This window comes from Schistocerca cancellata, chromosome 4, assembly GCF_023864275.1.
Source record: "Schistocerca cancellata isolate TAMUIC-IGC-003103 chromosome 4, iqSchCanc2.1, whole genome shotgun sequence".
NCBI classification, from domain to species: Eukaryota; Metazoa; Arthropoda; class Insecta; order Orthoptera; family Acrididae; genus Schistocerca; species Schistocerca cancellata.
The window spans coordinates 712632478-712658256 of NC_064629.1; the positions used below are offsets into that span (position 1 = coordinate 712632478).

At 40.4% G+C, this 25779-nt stretch overlaps 1 protein-coding gene across 2 annotated transcripts in view; it reads right to left on the reverse strand.

The window, feature by feature from the left end:
- LOC126183854 (mucin-5AC-like) overlaps positions 1-8203 on the reverse strand; it is a 282254-nt gene extending 274051 nt beyond the window's left edge. For both annotated transcript variants that reach the window (XM_049926143.1, XM_049926142.1), the window contains exon 1: positions 8085-8203. In XM_049926143.1, the coding sequence (XP_049782100.1) occupies positions 8085-8142 (58 nt within the window). In that variant the 5' untranslated portion in view covers positions 8143-8203. The remainder of the gene's footprint in view (positions 1-8084) is intronic.
- Positions 8204-25779: the final 17576 nt, after the last annotated feature.

Sequence of the window (25779 nt, forward strand, 5' to 3'; positions counted from 1 at the left end):
CGTCTAGGACCAAACCAATATGGTCCTCCGCTGCCCTCGTTCGTCAGGTGAAGGCCGTCGACCATTGCGTTGTACGTGGTGAGACGGAATGCATGAAATTTGGTATTCTCGGCATACTCTTGACACTGTGGATCTCGTAATTCTGAATTTCCGAACGATTTACGAAATGAAATGTCCCTTGCGTCCAGCTCAAACTATCACTCCTCGTTCAAAATCCGTTAATTCCCGTCATGTGGCCATAATCACGTCGAACACCTTTTCACACGAATCACGTGAGTATAAACGCCAATACCTTGAGTATGCGATACTACCCCATCTGTAAATGTGCATATCGCTATCCCATGTCTTTTGTCACGTCAGTGTATATTTCCTATAGTTACCACAAAGCACACTCCAAGCTCACGTAGCTACAGAATGTTCATCTAAGGAGCGCCAAGAAAATATTTTCAGGGAAAAATACAAATTCTGGCACATACTGAATTTTGCAAGGTGAAAAGAACCAAATAGACAGTCCAGAAGTACCAAAAAAAAAATTTGAAGACCAACTGTACTTTTCCCACGCATAAGCATCTTAAGAGTTCTACGCGTGGAAATTCAGATGGCTGCTACGAATGACAGATGAAGCATCAGCGAAATCTGGCCCGAGACTGGAATCGGAAGAATATTTGCACCGCTAGAAAACTTAGGATGTTTTTGAACTGGGTGGCTTTAAACCGGAAGACACTATGAATGATTCGGTTCAGAAGGATGATGATTATTTGCTCCTAAAATATGGGCCGCTATGTGACTGCTGGGAGTCACAACATTCGTGGAATCAACAGTGACGTAACTGTCCTGCACAGTTGCACACGTTTAACGCAAGACTAGTCTGAGTAAACAGAATCAGTACCGTAGTGTAGAACAAAATAATAAACAAAATTTTAATAATATATTCTATGTATTATGTTGCAGAACGAGCAAATAAGATTAATAAGTGAACCTCACGCAAATACCACAATCATTCATTCATGAAGAACATGGCTGATTCTTCCTTTTGTGTAGTCCAGGCAGGATGCTCTCTCTCGCGGCGAGAGACGAGGGAATAGAGGTGGGCAGGGGAGGGAAGGGAGAGAGAAAGAGTGAGCTTTCTCTCTGTCCTCAACTCTGCTGTCGGTGTAGCATTAAAACGTATAAAAAATAATCTTTAAGGCCAGATGGATGATATCAGAGAAAGAAAGTCTCCCGCTAGGTGGCACAGAAGACAGGTCCTTCCACAGTTGGATTACCAGCTCTCTGGTTTATCAGGTTTTTTCTAAAAACCAAGGAATTAATAGAGGAAGCCACGTCGTCCTGAAGCAATTTAGGATGTACTGCTACGTACGGCGTCAAAACGGCAACTTCCCAAACTCTCGCTACTTTCAAGTTATCACTTTACCTCCACGACGAAAATGCAGTAAAGACACATATGTCATAATTGAACATTAGGCTTCGTTGAGAAAAAATTCCGAAGATCGACAAAGCCAGAGTCGTCATCGGATGGGAAACGAAAGCTTATTTTTGAGACCATATAGGTGGTTTGGCCTCTCCTAACCTGGGCTGTGATAGCTTCTTTGGCCGGCCGCTGTGGTCGAGCGGTTCTAGGCGCTTCAGTCCAGAACCACGTGGCTGCTACGGTCGCAGGTTCGAATCCTGCCTCTGGCATGGATGTGTGTGATGTCCTTAGGTTAGTTAGGCTTAAGTAGTTCTAGGTCTAGGGGACTGATGACCTCAGACGTTAAGTCCCACAGTGCTTAGAGCCATTTGAACCATTTCAATAGCTTCTTTAATATAAAACAGTTATCATTCCAGTGAAAGTTCGATCTTACAAGTTATGTCGTCATTAATCGCTGCTAGATCCGAACAAAAATAGTGAAGCCTGTTGCGGACGCGAAACGAGCATGTCTTCATTAAGGCATCTCCTGGAGCGCGAAGGTCCTCTTTGCACGCCTCGTCGCATATTAAGGTATATGAGGCTACAGCTCCATCTACCCTCAATTCAGATAAATTAGCAGGATAAGTGGCTATCTTCGATGGTGGAAATAGTTTCCGGTAATGGCATGGACAGCTTTTTGTGTAATTGTCCACAGTTAATGGTAGAGAGGAGTCACTGAAAAAGTTAACGAACGTGACATGCTTGAGCTTCCAACCACTAAGTCCTACAGATACAGGTAAACTTATGGAAAGCTATACTATTTCGTCTTTAGGCATGAAAGTAGAAAATAACAGTCGAAGTCACACAGCGGAAAAAGATCTGTGGATACAGAGAGCAAAAAACATCATCATCAAATTTTTGTCGTTGTCTGGTGATATGACCTATGTCACTTGAATTTTCTTAGACTTTCTTTACGGAAACAATGCCTTGATTCTGCATAAAATACCTCTTTGAGTCACCTCTCTGACCATGTCAAATATGAATCAGCACTCTTTCTATAGCAACTTCGCTACATAAGTCTAACAGAGGAAAAACAGTAATAATAAACTAAATGATATTTCCCGAAACGTACAAGTCTGTAATAAGAAGCCGGAAAATTGAGGAGATTTCATAATGTTTTCTGTAATTTGTACTCATCGGCTCAGTCGCAACAGCTTCTGCCCAGACAGCTTGTACCTGAGTGCATTTCCTGTGATAGAAACACGGCTGCTCAAGGACAGCAGGATGCAAGTCAACGGGCCTGGTCAACGACGAACACAACTCATATCTTGCGCTTTGATCCAATTCCAAGTATTATTCAAAAGGAATGAAGTTGGAGCAGTTTAATTAACGGAAGCAAAATTTGAGAACACATGCCACCCTCCGTCCTGTCAAATGCATTTCTGTGTAGACCGACTTTAATTTTACGGAAGCCAAGGAGCCATCTGTCTTTCAAATATTTGTGCAGTGTGTTGTTTAACAGGTGGGAAAAAGACTACACGAGAAGAGACATGATTAGAACATAATCAAATATTTTTAAAATGAGTGATTCTGATAATTGGAGACAACAACGCTTGAGAATATCGGGTCACAGAATCCTTCAGAAGAGTCTGAATTATAATCCGAACAGGAAAAGAGATACTGGAAGATGTCAGTAAAGATGTCAGTTCGGAACACACAGTAGCCTAATCCTAAAAAGGGCCATGATGATGACGTTGTTCAACAGACTGAAGAATTAATGGCCTAATCAATCTGCATTGTTAAGGACTCTTAATTTAAGGTGTTATCCTCGCAAATTCGAAACTAAAACATTCCTAGAAATTATCCGTAAACATAGTTTCGGAAAATACAATTTCTGAGTAAAAAAAAGAAAGAGTCGCATCGCATGATGCATACTATAAAACAAAATGAGCTGTGGAATAGAGAGAATCGTTTATTAATTTTCTAATTCTAAAAGGAATACTCGCATTGCATTTGAATAAAAGATAACGGCATGTCAAACAACGGAAGGGGAATTCTTGTGCCTTATTGGAGCAATAACGAAAAACAACTACAGACCGACTGTGGCTCACTGTTATTATTGCAATTTTGGCGACTCCTCTCCACCAACTGACGGTGAACTGGGTTCGCTTGGATGAGCTTACGGTGGTCAGTATAGCTATATGTACACGCAAACTGAAAAAAAGTAACTACAGGAATGAGATGACTTTACAAAAAGTTGTACTGCTGCTTTTTGTAATAAATTTATATGCAGCGATATGGCTCTGCATGCCACCAACGTCCGTGAGCACAAAACGCTGTGACACTTTGTGTAACAGAAATATTATAAGATTTCGAGGCTTAATATTCTATGAAAGTTTGCAGATGTACTCCAGTAAGTTAGTTTGAACACCCCAGACATTAGTCACCAGTTTACGTTGTAAGGATGCTTCCAATCAAGAGTGTACTCACAACCTGAGCTATGGGTAGGGGTGGATGGGGAGTGGGGAAGCTGGTACTTTATGTTAGTCTCCAAGATGAGCTACGAAATAGTTTTGAGATCTGACAACAAATGGCTCTAGGTACATTTGCTACTATAGTCAAAAATCTGTTGTGGCTATCTTCAAATTAACACCGTACTGAATTAAAACGTATGTCAATGAGGAGGGGTAGGATGGGACTGATCGATATGTGAGAAAAAATTCTAGGAGGGAAATTGGGGAGAGAGGGGAGGGATGTAGCTGCTTACTCCTGCCTCTCGCAGGGAACACCCCTGTGTACAACTTAAGAGAAACCAATAAAATGACATTACTTGGTGTTTTAATCGCGATTAGTAACGCTGATGATCGAGATCACGGTCTGCGTTAAAAGTCTTTTATAGGTAAGGGAGGATATGACCACAAATCTTTGGAATACCTATTGTAGCGATTATTTAATCTGGAACTTTGTTCCATATACATATATGCCGTCGTCACGCGACACATGTTCGTGGAAGTTAAAGTTACGTTGTGCAAGACGCGACAGTTGGCTGCGACTGCGACGCTGCCCCCTCCTCTTTTCCCACCCTGGCAGACGGCGGCACGGCCGCAAGACGACTGGAGTCGTCGCCGTTTCCCAAGCTGCGGTCGGCGGCGGCGGATTCAAATACATAAAAAAAATAAGAATTCCGATTTTCTTGCTGTAAAAAATACTGTATGTTAATGCAACAAAGTTACATCGGCACCCAGAGTTAGTTTTTCGATACAGATTCTGCTTTTACTTTAAAAAATTGAAAAGTATCTCTTCCGGTTTTGCGTGTTTTTTTTCGCTGTATATTACTTCTCTATCACTTGTGAGGAAAGTAAAAGGCACAAAAAATTGATGTTTGCGTATCTTACAGTTTCACATCACAGCTTGATAATGAGGTGTCTATTTTTCCGATATTCGTCACAGTTATCCCGATACTTAATTTACAAGTAACCTACTGCATAAAATTTAAATTGTGTACAGTGAAAAATGTGGTCGCTGGCTACTTTACGTATGGTTTACGTTAGGTCATACATCGTTGCCGATGAAAAGAAGCTAGCATATTGAAATTATTTTTAAAGTTGAGATCAGAGTGATATCGAACTCCGTTACCGAGATTTGGGCTCATATATCTCCGGGAGCGTCGCGACTAGCCGCCAGTTCTGTCGACGCGCAACGAGAATCGTGTGGTCATCACACGATAGAGAATGCATTTGTTTTGTTTCGCTGACACATTTGGACCTAATGAAACCATTTTATGTCATATTTCTCCGGTATGAGTTACTAATATTTCTCCATATGCTCTTGACAATTTCATTTAAAATGCCACGAAATGTAGGTTTCTTAAACCCAAGTGATCAAGCAGAACCCATTTTCGTGGTTTTGCTGAGGCATCTGAACCTGTTCCAAGCTTTCTTTCTCGTTTATTTCTCTGATACGAGTCCCGAATATTCCTCCATCTGTTTTTGCACATTTCACCTAAAATTCCAATGAAAGATAAGTTTATTAACAATAAGCGCACACTTGCGTCATTGCATTGTTTCAAGTTCCTGACAACAAGATAGGGTTACACCTTAAACATCTCTAGAATTTTCATTCTGAACGTCTACAGTATACACTGGCAGAAATGTGGAAGAAATAATGTCCGTGCTTGTTCACAAAATTTCCTCAAATTATACTTGTCAGTTTCTCCCATGCAGAAACTTTTGGAACAAGCTAAGGCAACTTTCATAGCCGACTGAGTCTTTATTCCCATCCAAATGAACTTCCATATTCATATATTCTGACAGCATACATCGTTATGGATGACATGAACATTTAATCTTGCCAAGCTGCACTCAAAAGATGACTCCAGGATTTACAAAAGACGAATTTCAATTGTGAACTGTGTCAGACCAGAAGTGCCTTGTAAAACAGTAGTGCACTTTTGGCACAAGTTTTTTGAGCACCATCTTCTACCAATGAATTGAAGCGAATGTGACAAATTACTTATTGCAGCGTACTGTTTGCGCAATCTGTTGAGAAACGCCTTCCTCAAAAACGAGAATCTATTGATTACAGAAAGCTGTACAACAATCTGGTGGTGGTTTTTCACAACTAGAAGGTATCATCAAGACACCAATCTACCGTTTACTTTCAAAGTGAAGGTATTGTAAAATGTAACTTTCTCGTTGTACTTTAGATTGTTCATTTTATAATGTACTTGACGTTTTCAAATTTTATCGTCACAAAAAAGAGTAATGCGAAAATTGACCTTCAAGTTCATTTTCATCATTCTAATTCTACATCTGCATGGATTATACTGATTTTCATAACAGGCCTGAAAAATTTGCATTAATGGGAAAATATTATATATTTCTCTCACCTGCCAGTTTCAACTGTGCACCAATTTCTTCCCAAATTCTGTCCCTAAACATAGTGTCTCTATATTTAGGGTTCTTCAAAATCGTAAAGGCAAGGATGTTGCGAGACCAGCTCACAGAGCATCACATCCTGTGAGTGGCTCATTTCAGTTTTCCTTGACTGGCTCGACATCTTTCTGGCAGCCGTACGTCTTTGTGTCGTGCGACTCCCGTCGCAACACTGCTCACTGGTGCAGTGCTGCGGCAGCTGTCGCACGAGCCGCGCGTCGCATCCCAAACTCGAACTGCGCATGCGCCAGCAGGCAACTTCTGACGTCACGTAGCGACCCGTCGCAGTCGCTAGCGTGCGTCGCGTCTTGGACAACGTACCTTAACTGCCAAATCTACCAGCCGGTGACAAGGAGTAGCATCGAAACAATGCTGTAAAACAAAAAGCACCAGTGATTCGTAACAAAACAACTGTTTTGCTGTAATATCTCTTTATATTCGATGAACTATTCTGATACAATTCTACCCTTGAATGACGTTTACTAATTTTCTATCTTCATCCTCGCAGAATCCATGCGCAAAGTAGTTTCATACAATAGCTATGCTATGAGCGCATAATTATTCTTTGTAGTACTCTCTCTGGTGGTTGTTAGAAAAAAGCTTCCGAGATTGTCTTCGTGCCGATTAGCCTGAGCATTGTTTGAAGAATTGTAATCTGAATATTGAGATTTATGACAAAAGATAACTGATACATTTGAGAATTAATGATATTCATCGATATACTGCGTAGTTGTTAATCAGAAGGGAACTTCCGAAAGACTGGATACGAACCGGCATTTAATAATCCAAGAGCTCCATTACTTCTTGGGAAGGTTAAACTTCATCAAAGCCAAATATCCGCTTGATCTGAGGTTTCCCGACTGGTTATACAACGCTCCCAAAAATACGAGGCATTTTGTTTGTACAGATTAGCAGACTGCCGCAAAGCACGAGCCTGCAGAGAAGAAGAATCATCGCCTGATTTCATTCTAACAAGTAAAATTTCTGAATCATTTTGAGTGACTGAGTTATGACTGTGTTTCCTATTATGAATGATTGATTGCTTGCTCGAACGGATTGAGAACTACATAACTACATAATTACATAGATAGGAGGAAAAATTACATTGCCGTTAATGTATAATCACAATTTACCGTAACCGAAGCACCTGCGTACAACATGATTTTTTTTAAATTAATTTTTGCGCAAATTAGAGTGGATTTCCTTGTTAACATGGTACAAACGAGAGGGAAATGTAACGTCAAGCGACAAATTTGTTAAAAAAAAGCGTCTTTTAATCAATTACAAACGTGCAATTAGAAGAGTGATTTCATCATCGGGCTTCAGTTCGCTACTGAGGGAATTCAACTGTGATGTCGATTTTGTTGATACGGACATCCGTCGCTTTTTGACAATGCATATAAATTAAATCAGAAACATTCTGAAGCCTTGGCGATGAAGTTTTGCTGTGGACTGTATGTTGGCAGTTAATATAACGAGTAATTGTTACGCTAATCGACAAAATTTGTCACGGTTATGTTGCTTTTTTCTCAAGGTCGATCTGCATCGCTCGCCCAACCGAACACAACCAACACAGGTGTACGAGATAAGATGACTGATGCTTCACCCAAAACACACCCACTCCGTACATCGAAGCACGTCCAGCCCAACACTAGACAAAAGTGTCGCAGTCCTATATTGGTCACCAATTGGCAGAAAGTGGAACGAGGGCGGCAACGTCTGAAGAGACGCCCAGGAGCAGATATAAACGAGCGACTGACCTAGCCCGGCAGCGGCCAGCGCCAGCAGCAGCGGCAGCGGCAGCGTCAGACGTCGCATCCTGCGCTCGCGCACTCACACACGTGCGAGCCCGGCCCGCATGGCGCCTGCACGGCTGACACTGGACTGGCGGCCCGCACGCCAGCGACCGCCAACGGACCGTTGCTCTGCTCGACCGAGGCTCGTGGTGGGGGCACGGAGGAGAAGCCGCACCGTACTGTCCACGCTTTCCCTCCCGGACCCAGCCGTCTTCCTGCACCTCGTGTTTCTTCCTCTTCCACCTCACCCGGACGCTGGGTTGGCGGTACGTCAGCGCCAGACGTGAAACACCGACAGTTTAGTCTTCACTGATTTCACAAAGGGCAGTAACGCACCGATTTACACAAAAAAGGAAAAATAACGAAACTCTGAAAACTAATACTTTGAATAGAAAGAATCTTAGTACTCTGTACTGTTAATATTCGAAAGAAAAGTACTAAGGAAAATTTTTGGACCTGTATACGACGAAAATAACATGGAATGGAGAATAAGATGAAATGAAGAATTAAGAGGGCTGTACAAACACCGTGACATCTTCGAAGTGCTCAAGAGGAGAAAGTTGAATTGGGCAGGCCATATAGTAAGAATGACAGAGAATAGACTATCTAGAATGGCATTCGGCAGAACAATAGAAGGAACGAGAAGAAGAGGGAGACCCAGAATCAGATGGCGGGATAACATTCTTGAGGACACAATGAGGATGAAAAGCAGCAGCAACTGGACAAACAGCGCATTGGACAGGCAGAAGTGGAAGAGGCTCATAGAGCAGGCGTATTGTCGATAAGGCCCTTGCCACATGTAAAGTAAAGTAAGTAAGTAGTACTCTGGACAAACACACTGCTGTCAATTACAATTGCAACAGCAGAAAGGATTGAAAATAACGAAGTTTTACATTTGTTTCCGTGTACAGTATTGTAGTCAGAGGCAGCAAAGGACTTGGAAGAGCAGTTGAACGGAATGGACAGTGTTCAAAAAATGTGTTCAAATGTGTGTGAAATCTTACGGGACTTAACTGCTAAGGTCATCAGTCCCTAAGCTTACACACTAATTAACCTAAATTATCCTAAGGACAAACACACACACCCATGCCCGAGGGAGGACTCGAACCTCCGCCGGGACCAGCCGCACAGTTCATGACTGCAGCGCCTTAGACCGCTCGGCTAATCCCACGCGGCTAATGGACAGTGTCTTGAAAGGAGAATATAAGATGAACATCAACAAAAGCAAAACGAGGATAATGGAATGTAGTCGAATTAAGTCGGGTGATGCTGAGGGAATTAGATTAGGAAATGAGACACTTAAAGTAGTAAAGGAGTTTTGCTATTTAGGGAGCAAAATAACTGATGATGGTCGAAGTAGACAGGATATAAAATGTAGACTGGCAATGGCAAGGAAAGCGTTTCTGAAGAAGAGGAATTTGTTAACATCGAGTATTGATTTAAGTGTCAGGAAGTCGTTTCTGAAAGTATTTGTATGGAGTGTAGCCATGTATGGAAGTGAAACATGGACGATAAATAGTTTAGACAAGAAGAGAATAGAAGCTTTCGAAATGTGGTGCTACAGAAGAATGTTGAATGGGTAGATTACATAACTAATGACGAGGTATCGAATAGAATTGGGGAGAAGAGGAGTTTGTGGCACAACTTGACAAGAAGAAGGGACCGGTTGGTAGGACATATTCTGAGGCATCAAGGGATCACAAATTTAGCATTGGAGGGCAGCGTGGAGGGTAAAAATCGTAGAGGGAGACCAAGAGATAAATACACTAAGCAGATTCAGAAGGATGTAGGTTTCAGTAAGTACTGGGAGATGAAGAAGCTTGCACAGGATAGAGTAGCATGGAGAGCTGCATCAAACCAGTCTCAGGACTGAAGACCACAACAACAACAACAACACAACAGTATTGTACAGAATGGGGCAAATAAAATGGCCTGGACGAGTGGATACGGTTGGACGTGAATCTATTCATATAGCCATACCTCGTGACGCGCAGTTACTTCCAACAGGATGGAGCAACTGCACATACAGCCGGTGGAACCTTGGAGCACATTTACAGAATTTCACGCGCGATAGAATTGTTAGCAGAAGCCAGTCTGGTCGCGGCCCTAGCTGGCAACCCGGGTGACCTGATCTGTCAAAAATGGTTCAAATGGCTCTAAGCTCTAAGGGACTTAACATCTGCGGTCATCAGTCCCCTAGACTTAGAACTACTTAAACCTAACTAACCTGAGGACATCACACACATCCCCGCCCAAGGCAGAATTCGAACCTGCGACTGTAGCAGCAGTGCGGTTCCGGACTCCTGATCTGTCAGTGTGCGATTATTTTGTGTGGGGAGCCCTCAGCTCTAAGGTGTATCGCAACAGCCCTTACAGTCTTCAAGAACTACAACAGAACATTTTGGATGAGACTGCAGTAATTCGAGCAGTCCAGCTTCGATCCGCCTTCAGCAACTTGCTGACCAGGGCCTAAAAGTGCCCAAAGATGTATAGTGGTCACTTTCAATATCTGCTATAGTCAGGTTAGTGTTGTATTTCTTTTCCTCTGCTGTGTTTATTTCTACTCTGGGACACTGTTATCTGGGCCAGATTCTACATCTACATCTACACACACATTCCGCAAGCCACCGTAGGGTGCATTGCGGAGGGCGCCCTTTACCACAACTAGTCGTTCCCTTTCTTGTTCCATTCGCAGGCAGAACGAGGGAGGAACGTCTATCTATATGCCTCCATATGAGCCCTAATTTCTCGTATGTAATCTTTCATCAAAATATACAAGGTATTAGAGATAAAGTCGGTGAACTGCTTATAGATGTTGACTCTGAAATTATTGGTATATCTGAACACTTCTTAAATAAGGAGATAATTCAGAGGCTACCTTTACCAGGATACAGGTTGGCTGGCCACGCGACTGCTGCGGTCGCAGGTTCGAATCCTGCCTCGGGCATGGATGTGTGTGATGTCCTTAGGTTAGTTAGGTTTAAGTAGTTCTAAGTTCTAGGGAACTGATGACCACAGCTGTTAAGTCCCATAGTGCTCAGAGCCATTTGAACCATTTTGAACCAGATTGGCTGGCAGCTTTTCTAGGAGCTCTTTGCGGTGTGGGGGAGTAGCCATGTATGTGAAAAACGGTATCCTATTTGAGTTCATTGATGTTTCAAAGTACTGCACTGAAAAGGTGTTTGAATGTTGTGCAGGTGTGGTTAAATTTAATGGAGCTAAACTTGTAACTGTTGTTATTTATAGATTCCCAGACTCCGATTTCACAAAATTTTTGCTAAAGCTAGAGGAGGTTCTTGGCTCACTTTATAGGAAATACAAAAAGTTAGTTGTATATGGTGACTTCAATATTAATTGTATAAGTGATTGTGCTAGGAAAAGGATGCTGGTAGACCTCCTTAATTCATATAATCTTATGCAAACCGTATTCTTTCCAACGAGAGTGCAAGGGAACAGTAAAACAACCATAGACAACATTTTTGTTCATTCCTTATTACTAGAAGGGCATTCTGTTAGCAAAAGGGTGAATGGCCTTTCAGATCATGATGCACAAATTTTAACTCTAACAGATTTTTGTGCTGCAACAGACGTTAAATGTAATCAACTGTTTAGGAAAACTGATCCAGTTGCTGTAGAGACCTTTGTAAACCTTATCAAGGAATAAGAGTTGCAAGATGTTTATAGCGCTGATACAGTAGACGATAAATATAATGCTTTTCTCCAGACTTTTCTCGTGCTCTTTGAAAGCTGCTTTCCGTTAGAACGTTCAAAACAGGGTACTAGCACAAACAGGACGCCTGGGTGGCTTACTAGAGGGATAAGAATATCTTGTAGAACAAAGTGGCAAATATATCAAAACGTTAGAAACAGTCAAAATCTAAATGCAACAGCCCATTACAAACAGTATTGTAAGGTGCTTAAAAATGTTATTAGGAAGGCAAAAAGTATGTGGTATGCAGATAGAATAGCTAAGTCTCAGGATAAAATTAAAACCATATGGTCAGTCGTAAAGGAAGTGGCTGGTCTGAAGAGACAGGTCGAGGATATAGAATCAGTGCGTAGTGGGAATGTACGTGCTGCTGATAAGTCGCGTATATGTACAGTATTTAATAATCACTTTCTGAATATAGCTGGTGAACTAAATAGAAACCTAGTCCCAACAGGGAATCATATAGCGCTCTTAGAAAAAAGTGTTCCGAGACCGTTACCTGAAATGCTCCTCCATGATACTGACAAGAGGGAGATTGAGTTAATAATTAAATCACTAAAGACCAAGAACTCTCATGGATACGACGGGGTATCTAGCAGAATACTGACGTATTGTTCTATGTATGTTAGCGCAGTACTTAGCCATATCTGTAACTTTTCCTTTAGGAGTGGTCGGTTTCCTGACCGATTAAAGTACTCGATAGTGAAGCCACTTTATAAAAAGGGAGACAATGATAATGTTGACAATTTTAGACCTTTTTCTATGCCATCGGTATTTGCTGAAGTTATCGAGAAGGTTGTATGTACAAGGTTACTGGAGCATTTAAATTCACATAATTTGCTGTCAAATGTACAGTTTGGTTTTATAAATGGTTTAACAACTGAAAATGCTATATTCTCTTTTCTCTGTGATGTTTTGGACGGATTAAATAAAAGGTTGTGAACGCTAGGTGTTTTCTTTGATTTAACGAAGGCTTATGACTGTGTTGACCACAAAATATTACTGCAGAAGTTTGACCATTATGGAGTAAGGGGAGTAGCTTACAATTGGTTCGCCTCTTACTTTAACAACAGAAAGCAGAAGGCAATTCTCCGCAATATTGAGAGTGGTAGTGATGTTCAGTTCCAATGGGGCACTGTTAAGTGGGGCGTTCCCCAAGGGTCGGTGCTGGGGCCATTGCTGTTTCTTAATTATATAAATGATATGCCTTCTAGTATTACAGATGATTCAAAAATATTTCTGTTTGCTGATGACACCATAAGAACAGTACCTGAAATGAGTGACAGTTCAACACGAAAAGTAGTCTACTTCACATATTTTCATACACTTATGTCGCATGGTATTATTTTTTGGGGTAATTCTTCTGATTCAAAAAGGGTATTTTTGGCTCAAAAACGGGCTGTTCGAGCTATATGTGGTGTAAGTTCGAGAACCTCTTGTCGACCCCTATTCAATAGTCTGCGAATTCTGACATTGCCCTCACAGTATATATTTTCTTTAATGTCGTTTGTTGTTAGCAATATTAGCCTATTCCCAAGAGTTAGCAGCTTTCACACAGTTAATACTAGGCAGAAATCAAATCTGCATGTGGAATGCACTTCCTTGACTCTTGTGCAGAGAGGAGTGCAGTGTTCTGCTGCATCCATTTTGAATAAGCTACCACAAGAACTCAAAAATTTTAGCAGTAGCCCAAACTCTTTTAAGTCTAAACTGAAGAGTTTCCTCATGGCTCACTCCTTCAATTCTGTCGAGGAGCTCCTGGAAGAGCGAAAAAATTAAGCAAATTTCAGTGTTACATTGTTGATTTTCTTTATTTAAACTTACGACTTGTCGCCTGAATATGTTTTTTATATTTCATTTTATCTGTTTCTACTATCTTGTTATAATTTTATGTATTGACTCGTTCCATGACCATGGAGACTTCTCCTTAATTTGGTCCCACGGAACAATAATTAAATAAATAAATAAATAAAAAGTAGTGTTTTTCGAAATGAGTGTCTTCTTCCTTCCGGGGATTCCCACTTGAGCCCCCAAAGCACATCCATAACACTTGCATGCTGATCGAACCGACGAGTAACAACTCTAGCAGCTCGCCTCTGATTTGTTTCGATGTCTTCTTTCAATCCGACCTGGCGCGGAACCCAAATACTCGAACAATACTCAAGAATAGGTCGCAGTAGCGTCCTATAAGAGGTCTCCTTTACAAATGAACCTCACCCTTCCAAAACTCTCCCAATAAACCGAAGTCGACCATTCGAATTCCCTACCACAATTCTCACATGTTCATTCCATTTCATATCGCTTCACACCGATACGCCTAGATTTCTAAATGACGTGACGGTGTCAAGCAGGACACTACTAATGCTGTGTCCGAACACTACACATTTGTTTTTCCTACTAATCCACATTAACTTACATTTTTCTATATTAACAACCCGCTGCCATTCATCACACCTGCTCGAAATTTTGTCTAGGTCATCTTGTATCAACCTACAGTCACTTATCTAAGACTCCTTCCTGTACACCACAGCACCATCAGTGAGCACCCGCAGATTGTTGCCCACCCTGTCTGCCAGGTCATTTATGTGTATAGAAAATAGAAACGGTCTTATCACACTTCCCTAGGGCACTCCTGATGTTACTCCTGTCTCAAATGGCACTCACCGTCGAGGACAACATACTGGATTCTATTAGGCCTACTTAAGATGTCTTCAAGGCAGTCACATAGTCACATACGTGGCACGTACCTTCGTTAAGTCTGCAGAGGGGTACTGTGTCTAATGCTTTTCGAAAATATAGAAATATGGAATCTACCTGTTGCCCTTCATCCACAGTTCGCAGTATATCATGTGAGAAAAGAGCAAGCTGGGTTTCGCATGAGCGATGCTTTCTAAAGCTGTGCAGTAGCCTCCATATCGTGCTCACAAGACTAGACCTCTTCCTGCTTCTGCGCCAGTTTCTTCAACACATCAGATAAGTACGCCAACTGTCTGGAGAGCTGTCACAGGGAGCACTGTTAGTCGTGGACTACGTTGCTTCCACCTTTCACTGGCAGACATGGCAATTCTTTCATCCACAGACATCAAAACATGACGTGCCACTGTCATTCACACAGTTACAAACCATCAGTTAGACAATTGAGTTCAATGCCCGCAGTACAGTACAGTACTCTGGCGACTACATCCAACCCAGAACTAGTATCATGAACAGAGTGTCCGGAGTATTACATTCAGTTACAGTGACAGTATAATTGACAGCAAATTTATTTAGATTTCATTGTACTGAGTTTGGAACATCAAGTATTACACACGAAACTGAACCAAAGTTACGTGTTACGAGGACTGTTTGGCAAGTAAGGTCCGATCTGTCACGAAATGGAAATCATAGCGAAAATGAAAAATGTTCTATTTGCAACAGTTAGCTACATCTTCCAACTACTTTTCTACATCTCTGATCTGACTGGGACATTTGTCATAGCATTGTACCAACGTTCCAATAACCTCATCACAGAAGGCAGCTGCTTGTGCTTGCTACCAATTCTCTACGTTGATCTGTAGCTTCTTGTCTGTGCCAAAATGTTGTCTTCATATCCAGCGGTTCATGTGAGCAGAGAGGGAACTTCGAGGGAACCAAGTCTGGGCTGTATGGTGGGTGACGAAACACTTACCATCGAAAACGCTGCATGAGCCACCTCATTGTCCCTGCAGTGTGTGGCCGAGGATTGTCATGAAGAAGGAAATGTATGACAGGTACGTTGTGTGGGCTGCGTGAAATCAGGCGAAAGCTCTCACGGGCACTCATACTTGGCGGGGCAGACCGTTTTCCAGGCGTTAGAACTGAAAAGAGTGACGTGATGCCTTTGATGATCATACTAGAGAACTGTGCAACACATCTATGCAAAGCTTCATCAAATTTTCACTGTGGTTTCCACTGTGCGATTGATCGGGTCTTACTTTCTGAATAGCCATTGTATATTGCAACGTACCCTCAATAAATATTATTTGTTATTGTGTTGCCACATTTATGTCATAATGCCATGCTGTCAGACAAATGTTGATTATTCCTAGTATGCAATGGCTACCTTTTAATAACTGTAGCAGAGAGACACTTTCCTGGTACTGTGGATGTTTGGGCTGAATTAATAGCAGCATTCACTGACGGCATTCGCAACGTGAACGTTCCTTGATGTACATTATGAGAGTTGTCAGATGCATTTTCTCTTCTGATGTAGCAAATATTTGCAGTTTCGTTTCTGCAGTGTGTAGCTGATGTCAGCCCAAGTAAATACCGCTCATCATGTCTTTCATGCGACGTCTAGGGACGATGGAGAGAGTCAGTTTGTTTTCCTTTACAAAAAAAGTGATTTTAAGGCAAAATTTGACGTACCCATTTCATACAGTAGGTCCTAATTAGTGTAGTGCGATATTTTTGTTAGTGATATGTATTAACAGGAACAGTAAAACACGAAGAATAATCAGGACTCAAGTAGTGACTGAGTAGTGCTGCTGCATGACGGTAGAAATCAGCACAGGACAGGGCGACATGAGAGTCACTGCTGGAGCACTTGTCATTCATCGAGTTTCAATATTACTGTTAATTCATATCAGTAAAACGAATATTGCACTAGTCTAATCTGGGACTGCTCAATTGAATGAGAACGTAAAATTCCGCTTTAAAAAAAATTTCGTTAGTAATGGGAAACAAACCAACACTTTCTGTCGATGTTGAGTGTTGTGTGAAAGACATGATTGCCAGTATTTGTTTGGTCTGACTCCAGCTACATGGAGAACAACTTTTAGTGGATATAAACTGTTTGCTGATGCTTCCCAGCTACACTAGGCACCGTTTTGTATTTGTTACACTCCTGAGAGACGAAAGGTGTAGGAACGCTGCAACGTCTGTGTGTCTTGTGTGTTGCCTATAATTCAGACATCTGCTCCATATAAAAGGAGGTAGGTCTGGCAAAATTTCAGTTCCTTATTTGTTTCAAAAATATCTATCTCTGCTTAGAGAGATCCACTATTAAGGTTCTTTCATTGAATATCACTGTCAGTTTACTAGGATATGTCATACACAGCACATCTGATTAGTAGGAGGTGCTAGTATGGTGAAATTTCGTCATCTTGATGAACATTTTGTCTCTAACAAAAGTTGTTATCCATGATATAACGTTTAAGCTCAAGATGTTTGCTTCAAAATCTTTGAAACACTGAAGTATATACTGAAAAGTAGCAGGTATAGTGAAATTTCCAAACTATTTTGCCATTTACAGTAATCTAACAGTTACCTCCCTCCTCGCCCACATATATTAGATGATCCTGGGTACACTCTTGGCTCTAAGCTGACTGAGCATCAAGTCCAGCTGAGTTTGGTTGACAGATTAAAGTTTGTCATACCATGTAGCTTCAACTCTATGCCAGGGCTCAGCAATCATATTGGCTGGTATGTAGTGGCCTGCTAATCTCCTAGCAATCCACGACCAGATGCTTTCAGTGGGTAAATGATCTGGGGAGTTGAACACACTCTGTATTGAGTTAGGCCAGAACAGCATGTCAAAATATCGGATTGCAGTATTTTGTTGGAGATAACATTACAGAGGCTTTGAAGATAGGGTACATCCACTGACCTTTGCAAGTAAGGCACGTAACAGCTGCTGACCAAAATACTGTTCATAAAAACCAGGGACGATGGTGTTCTGTATCCACTGTTACCCTTGATGATGAGAAATACAATCTGACAATGTTTCTTTCTGCTCAGGTCCTCCACACAAGGATATATTCATTTTGATGTCGTGGACAGAACCGGGCCTTGTTCCTAACCAGTCTTCTGTGCAGTGTTGTTGTTTGGTGCACCAACATTGACACGCCTCTTTCTGCCCTATTATCAAAGGAAGGCACAACAGTGGTGACCATGCTAACAGTAAGTAGTGCTCCAGATGTTTTTGTATTGTCTGTGTGCTGCAAGCAAGCCCATTTCCTTAATCAAGGTATGTGACGTGGCCGTACACTCTCATATGGCTTTGTAAACCATATATCTCTTCTGAACCCACCAATTTCATAGTTGCATGACATTTGTGGAATCCTGACCAACACATGCAGCAACATCATGGAACAATAAAACACAGTATTGATAGAATACAATTCTGCTGCTGTCAAAATTCAATCTGTGCTGGTAGTCATTTCATCTTCTTTCTTGAAGAATAAAAAAATCTTCTCACAAAAGATATTCAAATGTGATTTCTGTATGAGAAACCTGCTACATCATCTTTCTTTATATACAGAATATAGATGGCATTAGTCCTACCTACTTCATTTGCACTGAAATGCTAATCTCTTACATAAACAAGCATTTAGGACACTTTATGCCAATCTGACATTTGTTGCATGTGCTTCACTGTGTTGTGATTCTAATGGGCAGCAGTGTATGTGAAATTGTTATGTCTGTCTGCTACTACATACGTAACATCCATATGGAGAGTAATTACCTCCTCTTCTCGCTGTACGAGGGTATGTAATAAAACAAAGAAAACTGTCAAACTTGATTGTTTTGGTGGGCTATGTGTTATGGTGTGGGAAGGCATAATGTTGCATGGGCATACTGACCTCCAAGTCTTTGACCGCAAGACACTCACCAGTCAACACTATTGCGACATGCACTGTTTTCCTAAGTGCATGTTTTCAGCAATGCATTTAGCCCTACATAATTTTTATGGATGACAATGCTCGACTGCATCGAACAGCATAGGTGGAGCAGCTCTTGGATCAAGACAATATTCAGTGAATTGACGTGGCTGGCTGTTACCCTGACTTAAATCCCATCAAGCTGATGTGGCATACACTGGGGAGACATGTTGCAGCATGTCCACATGCACCAGTGACCATGCAACAATTGTTAACTGCACATATGTTCCATGGCAGCATCTACTGAACCTGACAACCCTTTTTTTTTATTAACAGTTACGAAAGGCTTATTAATAAGTTTTGCAAAACTGCACACATCTGATACCAACATATCATTTACTCATTATCATGCATGCTCCTCCTCATTTCTGCTGATCTCTGTCTCCTCCTTCGCTATATCCTGTATTACGATGAAATGAAATAATTTCTGACTCAGCTGTAATTAGGCACTGAAATAATTTCAGTGACAGCAAGTGATAATTTGTGCTGGACCAGGACTTGAACCCAGATTTCGCACTTCTCATGAATGGTTGCCTTTAGTGCCTTGGCTATCCAAATGTGACTCTTGTCTGGTCCAAATTCCCATCTCGTCACACACTCCTGACGTAGCACGCCCTGTCCATTATACTCATTGCTCACCAACATTTGTTGGATTATGGTGAGAGCTCAGGAGAGAGACTGCATTCACACTGAAGAGATCTTCTGGCTGTCAAGCCATATCTACATTTATGTCTATTCTTTCAGACATGTCTGAAAGAACAGACACCATACATTTATAAATCTCATACTGTCTTTATTTTGTTGTCTGTTGTAACTGCCTTTTTCTTGTAATGCATTTGCTTTGATGTCTGCATTACTTTCTTCAGTGTTTTGCAGTGTGTCTTGCAATGAGTTATCGCTTCAACATTAGAGTTTTCCCCAACTGACAGATATAGTTTCTTTTTTGATTTACAAGATACTTTTATTCATTGAGTAATCTATGGCTTCTTTCTAGACTTTGATTTAATCTGGAATAGTTTGTGGGGAACCGGACTTAAATAATGTATAAGCACTTCATTAATAAAAGTGTTGTATTTGTTATTCACACAATGAGCACCATATACATCACTCAAGTTTATGTCTTTAAATAAATAATTGATTTTTGGCTTCCTGACTATCCTCATGAACTCAGATTTAGTAGATTTTACATCCTGAACAGTATTAACAGTTTACAAAATAAACTGAATGCAATGGTCAGAGAGGCCATTACTACTGGTTTTGTAATACAGTTTTGTTCATTGTACATTTCTATGAAAATATTATCAATAGCTGTTTCTGAAAATTTAGCTGACTTAGTTGGGAGGTTTCTATAGCAATTAGACTGTGTGATAATGTTACTGACTGCAATAAATTCTTACTGTTCTGAGAGGGTCAGACACCAGCTCCTGTTATCAATTATTACTTGATTAAAACGAAAATTAAATTCATTCCACTGACAGGGGGAAAATCCCAACCCAAACAGGAGAGTACCTATGACTCTCATAAACTGAGAAATACAAAAGAATATAAAGAATGAACTAGGAATATAAGACTAACAGATGATCTACAGAAAAAATTCCAAAATTAAAACCAATATCTGGATGAGTAGCCCCAAGAAACATAAGGAAAAAAACACCACCAATTGAATAATGACTGTGATAAGACAGTGGAACATGGACACCAAGCCTGGTTAAAATGCAGTACAAAAACAGATGAATCGCACTAGGAACTGACAAATCAAATAAAGATAATACAAAAATTGATAAGAGGGTTAAATGCCATAAAAAAAGGAGAGAGAGAGAGAGAGAGAGAGAGAGAGAGAGAGAGAGAGAGAGAGAGAAATAAACAGCAATAGAACAGACCCATGGGATTACTACAAAATTGTTAACTGACAACTCCAAAGATGTGATCATCCAAAATTAATTCTAAAAGATAAAGAGTAATAAGGTGACCCACAGTTATAAAGGAAATACAGAAATTGTAATAGAATTGTTTAACAAACTGCTAACTTGTGAAGATCCCACAGAACTTTTTCCAGTAAACACAAAAAAACTGAGAGCACCACAAGAAAATATAAACCCACCGACAATCGATGAAGTTTACAAAGCTGTGAGACAGCTCAAGAGTTACAAAGCATGTGGAGAAGATCAAACATTTGTCGAACTCTAAAAACAAGCAGTCGAGATATCATTACACCACTGCATTGTGACAATCTTGAACAAAAAAGAACTGCCAGAACACTGGAATGCAGCTATAATGAATCTGTTACACAAAAAAGAGAAAAAAGAAATTGAGACAACTACAAAGTGATGGCCCTCTTGGATCTTGTAAAAAATGCTGTAGAAGCACTTTAAAGATCAGTTTGAACAAGAACTAGGAGTTTACAAAGGAGGATTTAGATCAAGGAGAAGCTGCCCTTGTGGATATTCACTTTAAAATTGGTAATGGATGTCTACAAAGACAAAAACAACAATTCATAACCTTTGTATATTTCATAAAAAGCTTGTTTTGTATCCACAGATCATCAGTGTTGAACATATTAACGTATCAGACTTCATCCCAAATTAATAAAAATGATAAAATTAACTTTTACAAACTCTAAATCCAAAGTAAAATTCAGAGGAGAACTGGGAGAACTGTCTAAGCTGTTTAGGATTGAAACAACTATTTAGCTGTGCTCTCGAATACTTGATGAGAGAATGGTACAAGGAAAATCCTCAGGAGATACACATCTAAACCAAGAAAGAATAAATAAACTTACTCTGCATAGAATTTGCATGCAACATAGTGTTACTAGCTAACAGCAATCAAACAATAAGTCTACATAATAAAGCACAAAAATAGGATGCCAGATCTTATTCAAAAAGTGTGAGATAGTGGTAATAGACACATTAGTAATAACTGTCATAACAGTAAACAACAGGAAAATAAAAATATTGAAACAATTTAAATACCTAGAAGAAATTTTAACATACAGCTTGGGGGAAAAAAAACAACTGCTTGGCAAGAAATAACTAATAAGGCGATAAGGGCTCAAAAACAAACATGGTCTACATACAATAAAGAAGTCTATGAATCAAAACCAAATTAAAATACTGCAAGACAGTGGTTCAGTGAGGTTAACACACACAAGTGAAGATGTTTTAAAGTCTACATCTACATCTACATCCATACTCCGCAAGCCACCTGACGGTGTGTGGCGGAGGGTACCCTGAGTACCTCTATCGGTTCTCCCTTCTCTTCCAGTCTCGTATTGTTCCTGGAAAGAAGGATTGTCTGTATGCTTCTGTGTGGGCTCTAATCTCTCTGATTTTATCCTCATGGTCTCTCTGCGAGATATACGTAGGAGGGAGCAATATACTGCTGGACTCTTCGGTGAAGGTATGTTCTCGAAACTTTAACAAAAGCCCGTACCGAGCTACTGAGCGTCTCTCCTGTAGAGTCTTCCACTGGAGTTTATCTATCATCTCCGTAATGCTTTCGCGATTACTAAATGATCCTGTAATGAAGCGCGCTGCTCTCCGTTGGATCTTCTCTATCTCTTCTATCAACCCTATCTGGTACGGATCCCACATTGCTGCGCAGTATTCAAGCAGTGGGCGAACGAGTGTACTGTAACCTACTTCCTTTGTTTTCGGATTGAATTTCCTTGGGATTCTTCCAGTGAATCTCAGTCTGGCATCTGCTTTACCGACGATCAACTTTATATGATCATTCCATTTTAAATCACTCCTAATGCGTACTCCCAGATAATTTATGGAATTAACTGCTTCCAGTTGCTGACCTGCTATTTTGTAGCTAAATGATAGGGGATCTATCTTTCTATGTATTCACAGCACATTACACTTGTCTACATTGAGATTCAATTGCCATTCCCTGCACCATGCGTCAATTCGCTGCAGATCCTTCTGCATTTCAGTACAACTTTCCATTGTTACAACCTCTCGATACACCACAGCATCATCTGCAAAAAGCCTCAGTGAACTTCCGATGTCATCCACCAGGTCATTTACGTATATTGTGAACAGCAACGGTCCCATGACACTCCCCTGTGGCACACCTGAAATCACACTTACTTCGGAAGACTTCTCTCCATTGAGAATGACATGCTGCATTCTGTTATCTAGGAACTCCTCAATCCAATCACACAATTGGTCTGATAGTCCATATGTTCTTACTTTGTTCATTAAACGACTGTGGGGAACTGTATCGAACGCCTTGCGGAAGTCAAGAAACACGGCATCTACCTGTCACTCAGACAGACAGAATCAACAAAAGCCTAAAAGTAGAGAGAAGAAAAGCTAGAACATAATTAAATACTGTAAAATAAATTAAAAAGGACAATGGAGGACAGTGCCAAATGAAATGCTGTATAGGGAACTGGCATCTGTTAAAGATATTGTATGTAAAAAGAGTGTTTCTGTCTTTGGCCACGTCATGGGGCAACCAGGAACCAGATTAACAAGCAAAATTTCAGAGAAACTCTGGAATCTGAAATAACGTGTAGGATGGATCATTGATATTAGAGAGGGTATGGAAGAACTAGAAATAAGCGCAGATGATCTACAAAACAAAACAGAAAATATCAAGAAACTGAAAAAGGAGAAAATTAGATTTAAATAAAAAATGAACACACAACACACAGTTCAAAGTGTCTAACATTATTTTTTTATTTAATTACCTTGATTTCAAAGTTTTTTGAACAAGATTACCATTCATTTTATATCAAATTACACTGAAAATTGCCTTTACAGGTGAGGAAAGACAGGAAAGTTCAGAAGAAATGAAAAAAATATTGGGCAGTTCAAAAGGAATTAAACATGCGCTTATTGAAGAAGATGACCAGCTTGTCCAATGTAGTCATAAAAATATATATGTATACTTGAATTTTTCACTGACATGGAAGTAGATGGTATGTGTGAAATACGTTGGGAAAAACTATCATGAGTGGGCAAAAAATTATAATTAAGTCCTTCTGTTGACCACTACTCACTCCCAGACATGCCCAAAAACCTTAGAGAACACCTTAGTTCCCTACTTTCATGTTTTCCTCACTTATATTACCGTTATTGGAGAAGATCTTACTCATCCAACAATCAAATGAAATTATAACAGTTTCACAGACGATGGGTATGGCAATGTATATTGTGAAACAAAACTAAATGGCTTCTCTGAAAACTACTTAGAAAAGATGATGGAAATATAAGATGCACTCAAATGAAAACAAGACAGATGGAAAAAAGTGTAGTATCAGCAACAATTGATACCATGCAGGGAGCATTATTCCGCTATACAAAGTTATGCAGGTTGCTGTGAGAAGCAGCTATGAGCAACCACTTGCTCAAGCTGCTGGCTGCTTGAGAGATGTCCTCCCTTGGATCTGTACCACACCCCAAGTCAACAAGAGGCCACTGCATGGAGTCTCCAGTGTTCAGACATTGGTGTTGAGCTTCAGTGTCCGGTCTACAACATTCTGGCTACAGTATTCAAGTCTCCAGAGCCTTCAGTCTTTGATCTACATCTGAAGACAGGCTAGTTGAGACAGAGTTGCAAGTACAAGAAAAAATGTCGTGTGAGTAGGGCCTTCCATCGAGTAGACCATTCACTGGGTGCAAGTCTTTCGATTTGATGCCACTTTGGCGACTTGCGCATCAGTGGGGATGGTGATTAGGACAACACAACACCCAGTCCCTGAGTGGAGAAAATCTCTGACCCATCCAGGAATTGAACCTGGGCCCTTAGGGTTGGCACTCTGACCACTCAGCTACTGGGGGCGGACAGCAAGTACAAGTGTAACTGACTCAAGCCTCTGCTTGTTATCAGAAAGTGACTAAAATTTAAGTAGGATTTCTTATTAGTAGCAATACATGTACATACTCTAGGCTACTACCTGGATTTATATCAGGACATTCAGTGGAATCACTATATCAAGTTAAGTAAACAATTATACTGAAACTTATACCAGTGCCTGTGTATTTTAATCTGAATTTTCTGCAATAGAACTCAATTTCATCCCAGAGGAATACAACAGGTAAGTAAACTGTTTATTATTTCAAAAGCAAAATTTCTGCAATGTACTCAAAACAACCTTGGTAACATGTTTGTTTCAACTATGCTGCAGAAGTTTTGGTGGGACGCTCTTACATATCCTCCATACAATCCTGATCTCTCCCCATATCATTTCCACATTTTTGGAGCCTGGGAAAAAGACATTTGTGGCCATCGATTTGCTTTGGATGGAGAGGAGCACAGCTGGGTACAATCTGGTTCTGTAGGCAATCATAAACATTTTTCCATGAAGGCACTGACCATCTTAGCTCACAGTGGGATATCTGTATAAACAATTACCATGATTTCTTTTGAAATAACAAAACAATTTACTTTCTATCTTTCCATCTGTTTCATTTTCATTTGACTGCCCCTTATATATTACAAGTACATCTAATGGCAGCAAATGAAGCAAATGAACCTGACTTCTTTGAGGATGTTCGCAATGAAACTGGTATCAGTGGCCATGAGATAATTGCGGCACAATTAATTACTAAGGTACTAAAGGTAAACACAAGAAGTAGAAAAATTTATGCATTTAGTAAACCAAATTTTGATGCTCTAGTGCCATATTTCAAGAAGGGGCTTGAAACCTTCAGCTCCATGAAGAAGAATGTAGTAGAAGAGTGGCTCAAGTTTAGAAGAATAGTTGACCAAACACTGGCTACATATGTGTACCTAGTAGAACAGTTCATGGTGAGAGTGACTCTTCGTGGTATACAGCATCTGTAAAGAAACGTCTAAGGAAACAGATGTACAGCACCACACGTATAGCATAAACCATAGTAATGGACATAGAGAGATACTAAATGAAAGGTATTTGGCTGCTAATAGGGCAATATGTGAAGTCATTAATTACTACCATAGCAGAATCTTATTTTTTTAAAAACCGCACAAAACCCAAAGAAATTCTGGTTGACTGTTAAGGTTATCAGTGACACCAAAGACAGTGTCCAGACACTCATGGATGACAGTAGAAGTGATACTAAGAGCAGCAGAGAAAAACCCATTATGTTAAACTCAGTTCCCAAATGTTTCTTTACAAAGGAAGATACAAGAGTACTGTGCCAGTTTAATTCTTGCATCACTGCAAAGATGAGTGCTGTAGGTATTAGTGTCAGTGGCACTGAGAAACCATTGAAATAGCTCAAACTAGACAAAGCCCCAGGACCCAATAGAACTCCTGTCAGATACCATATAGAAT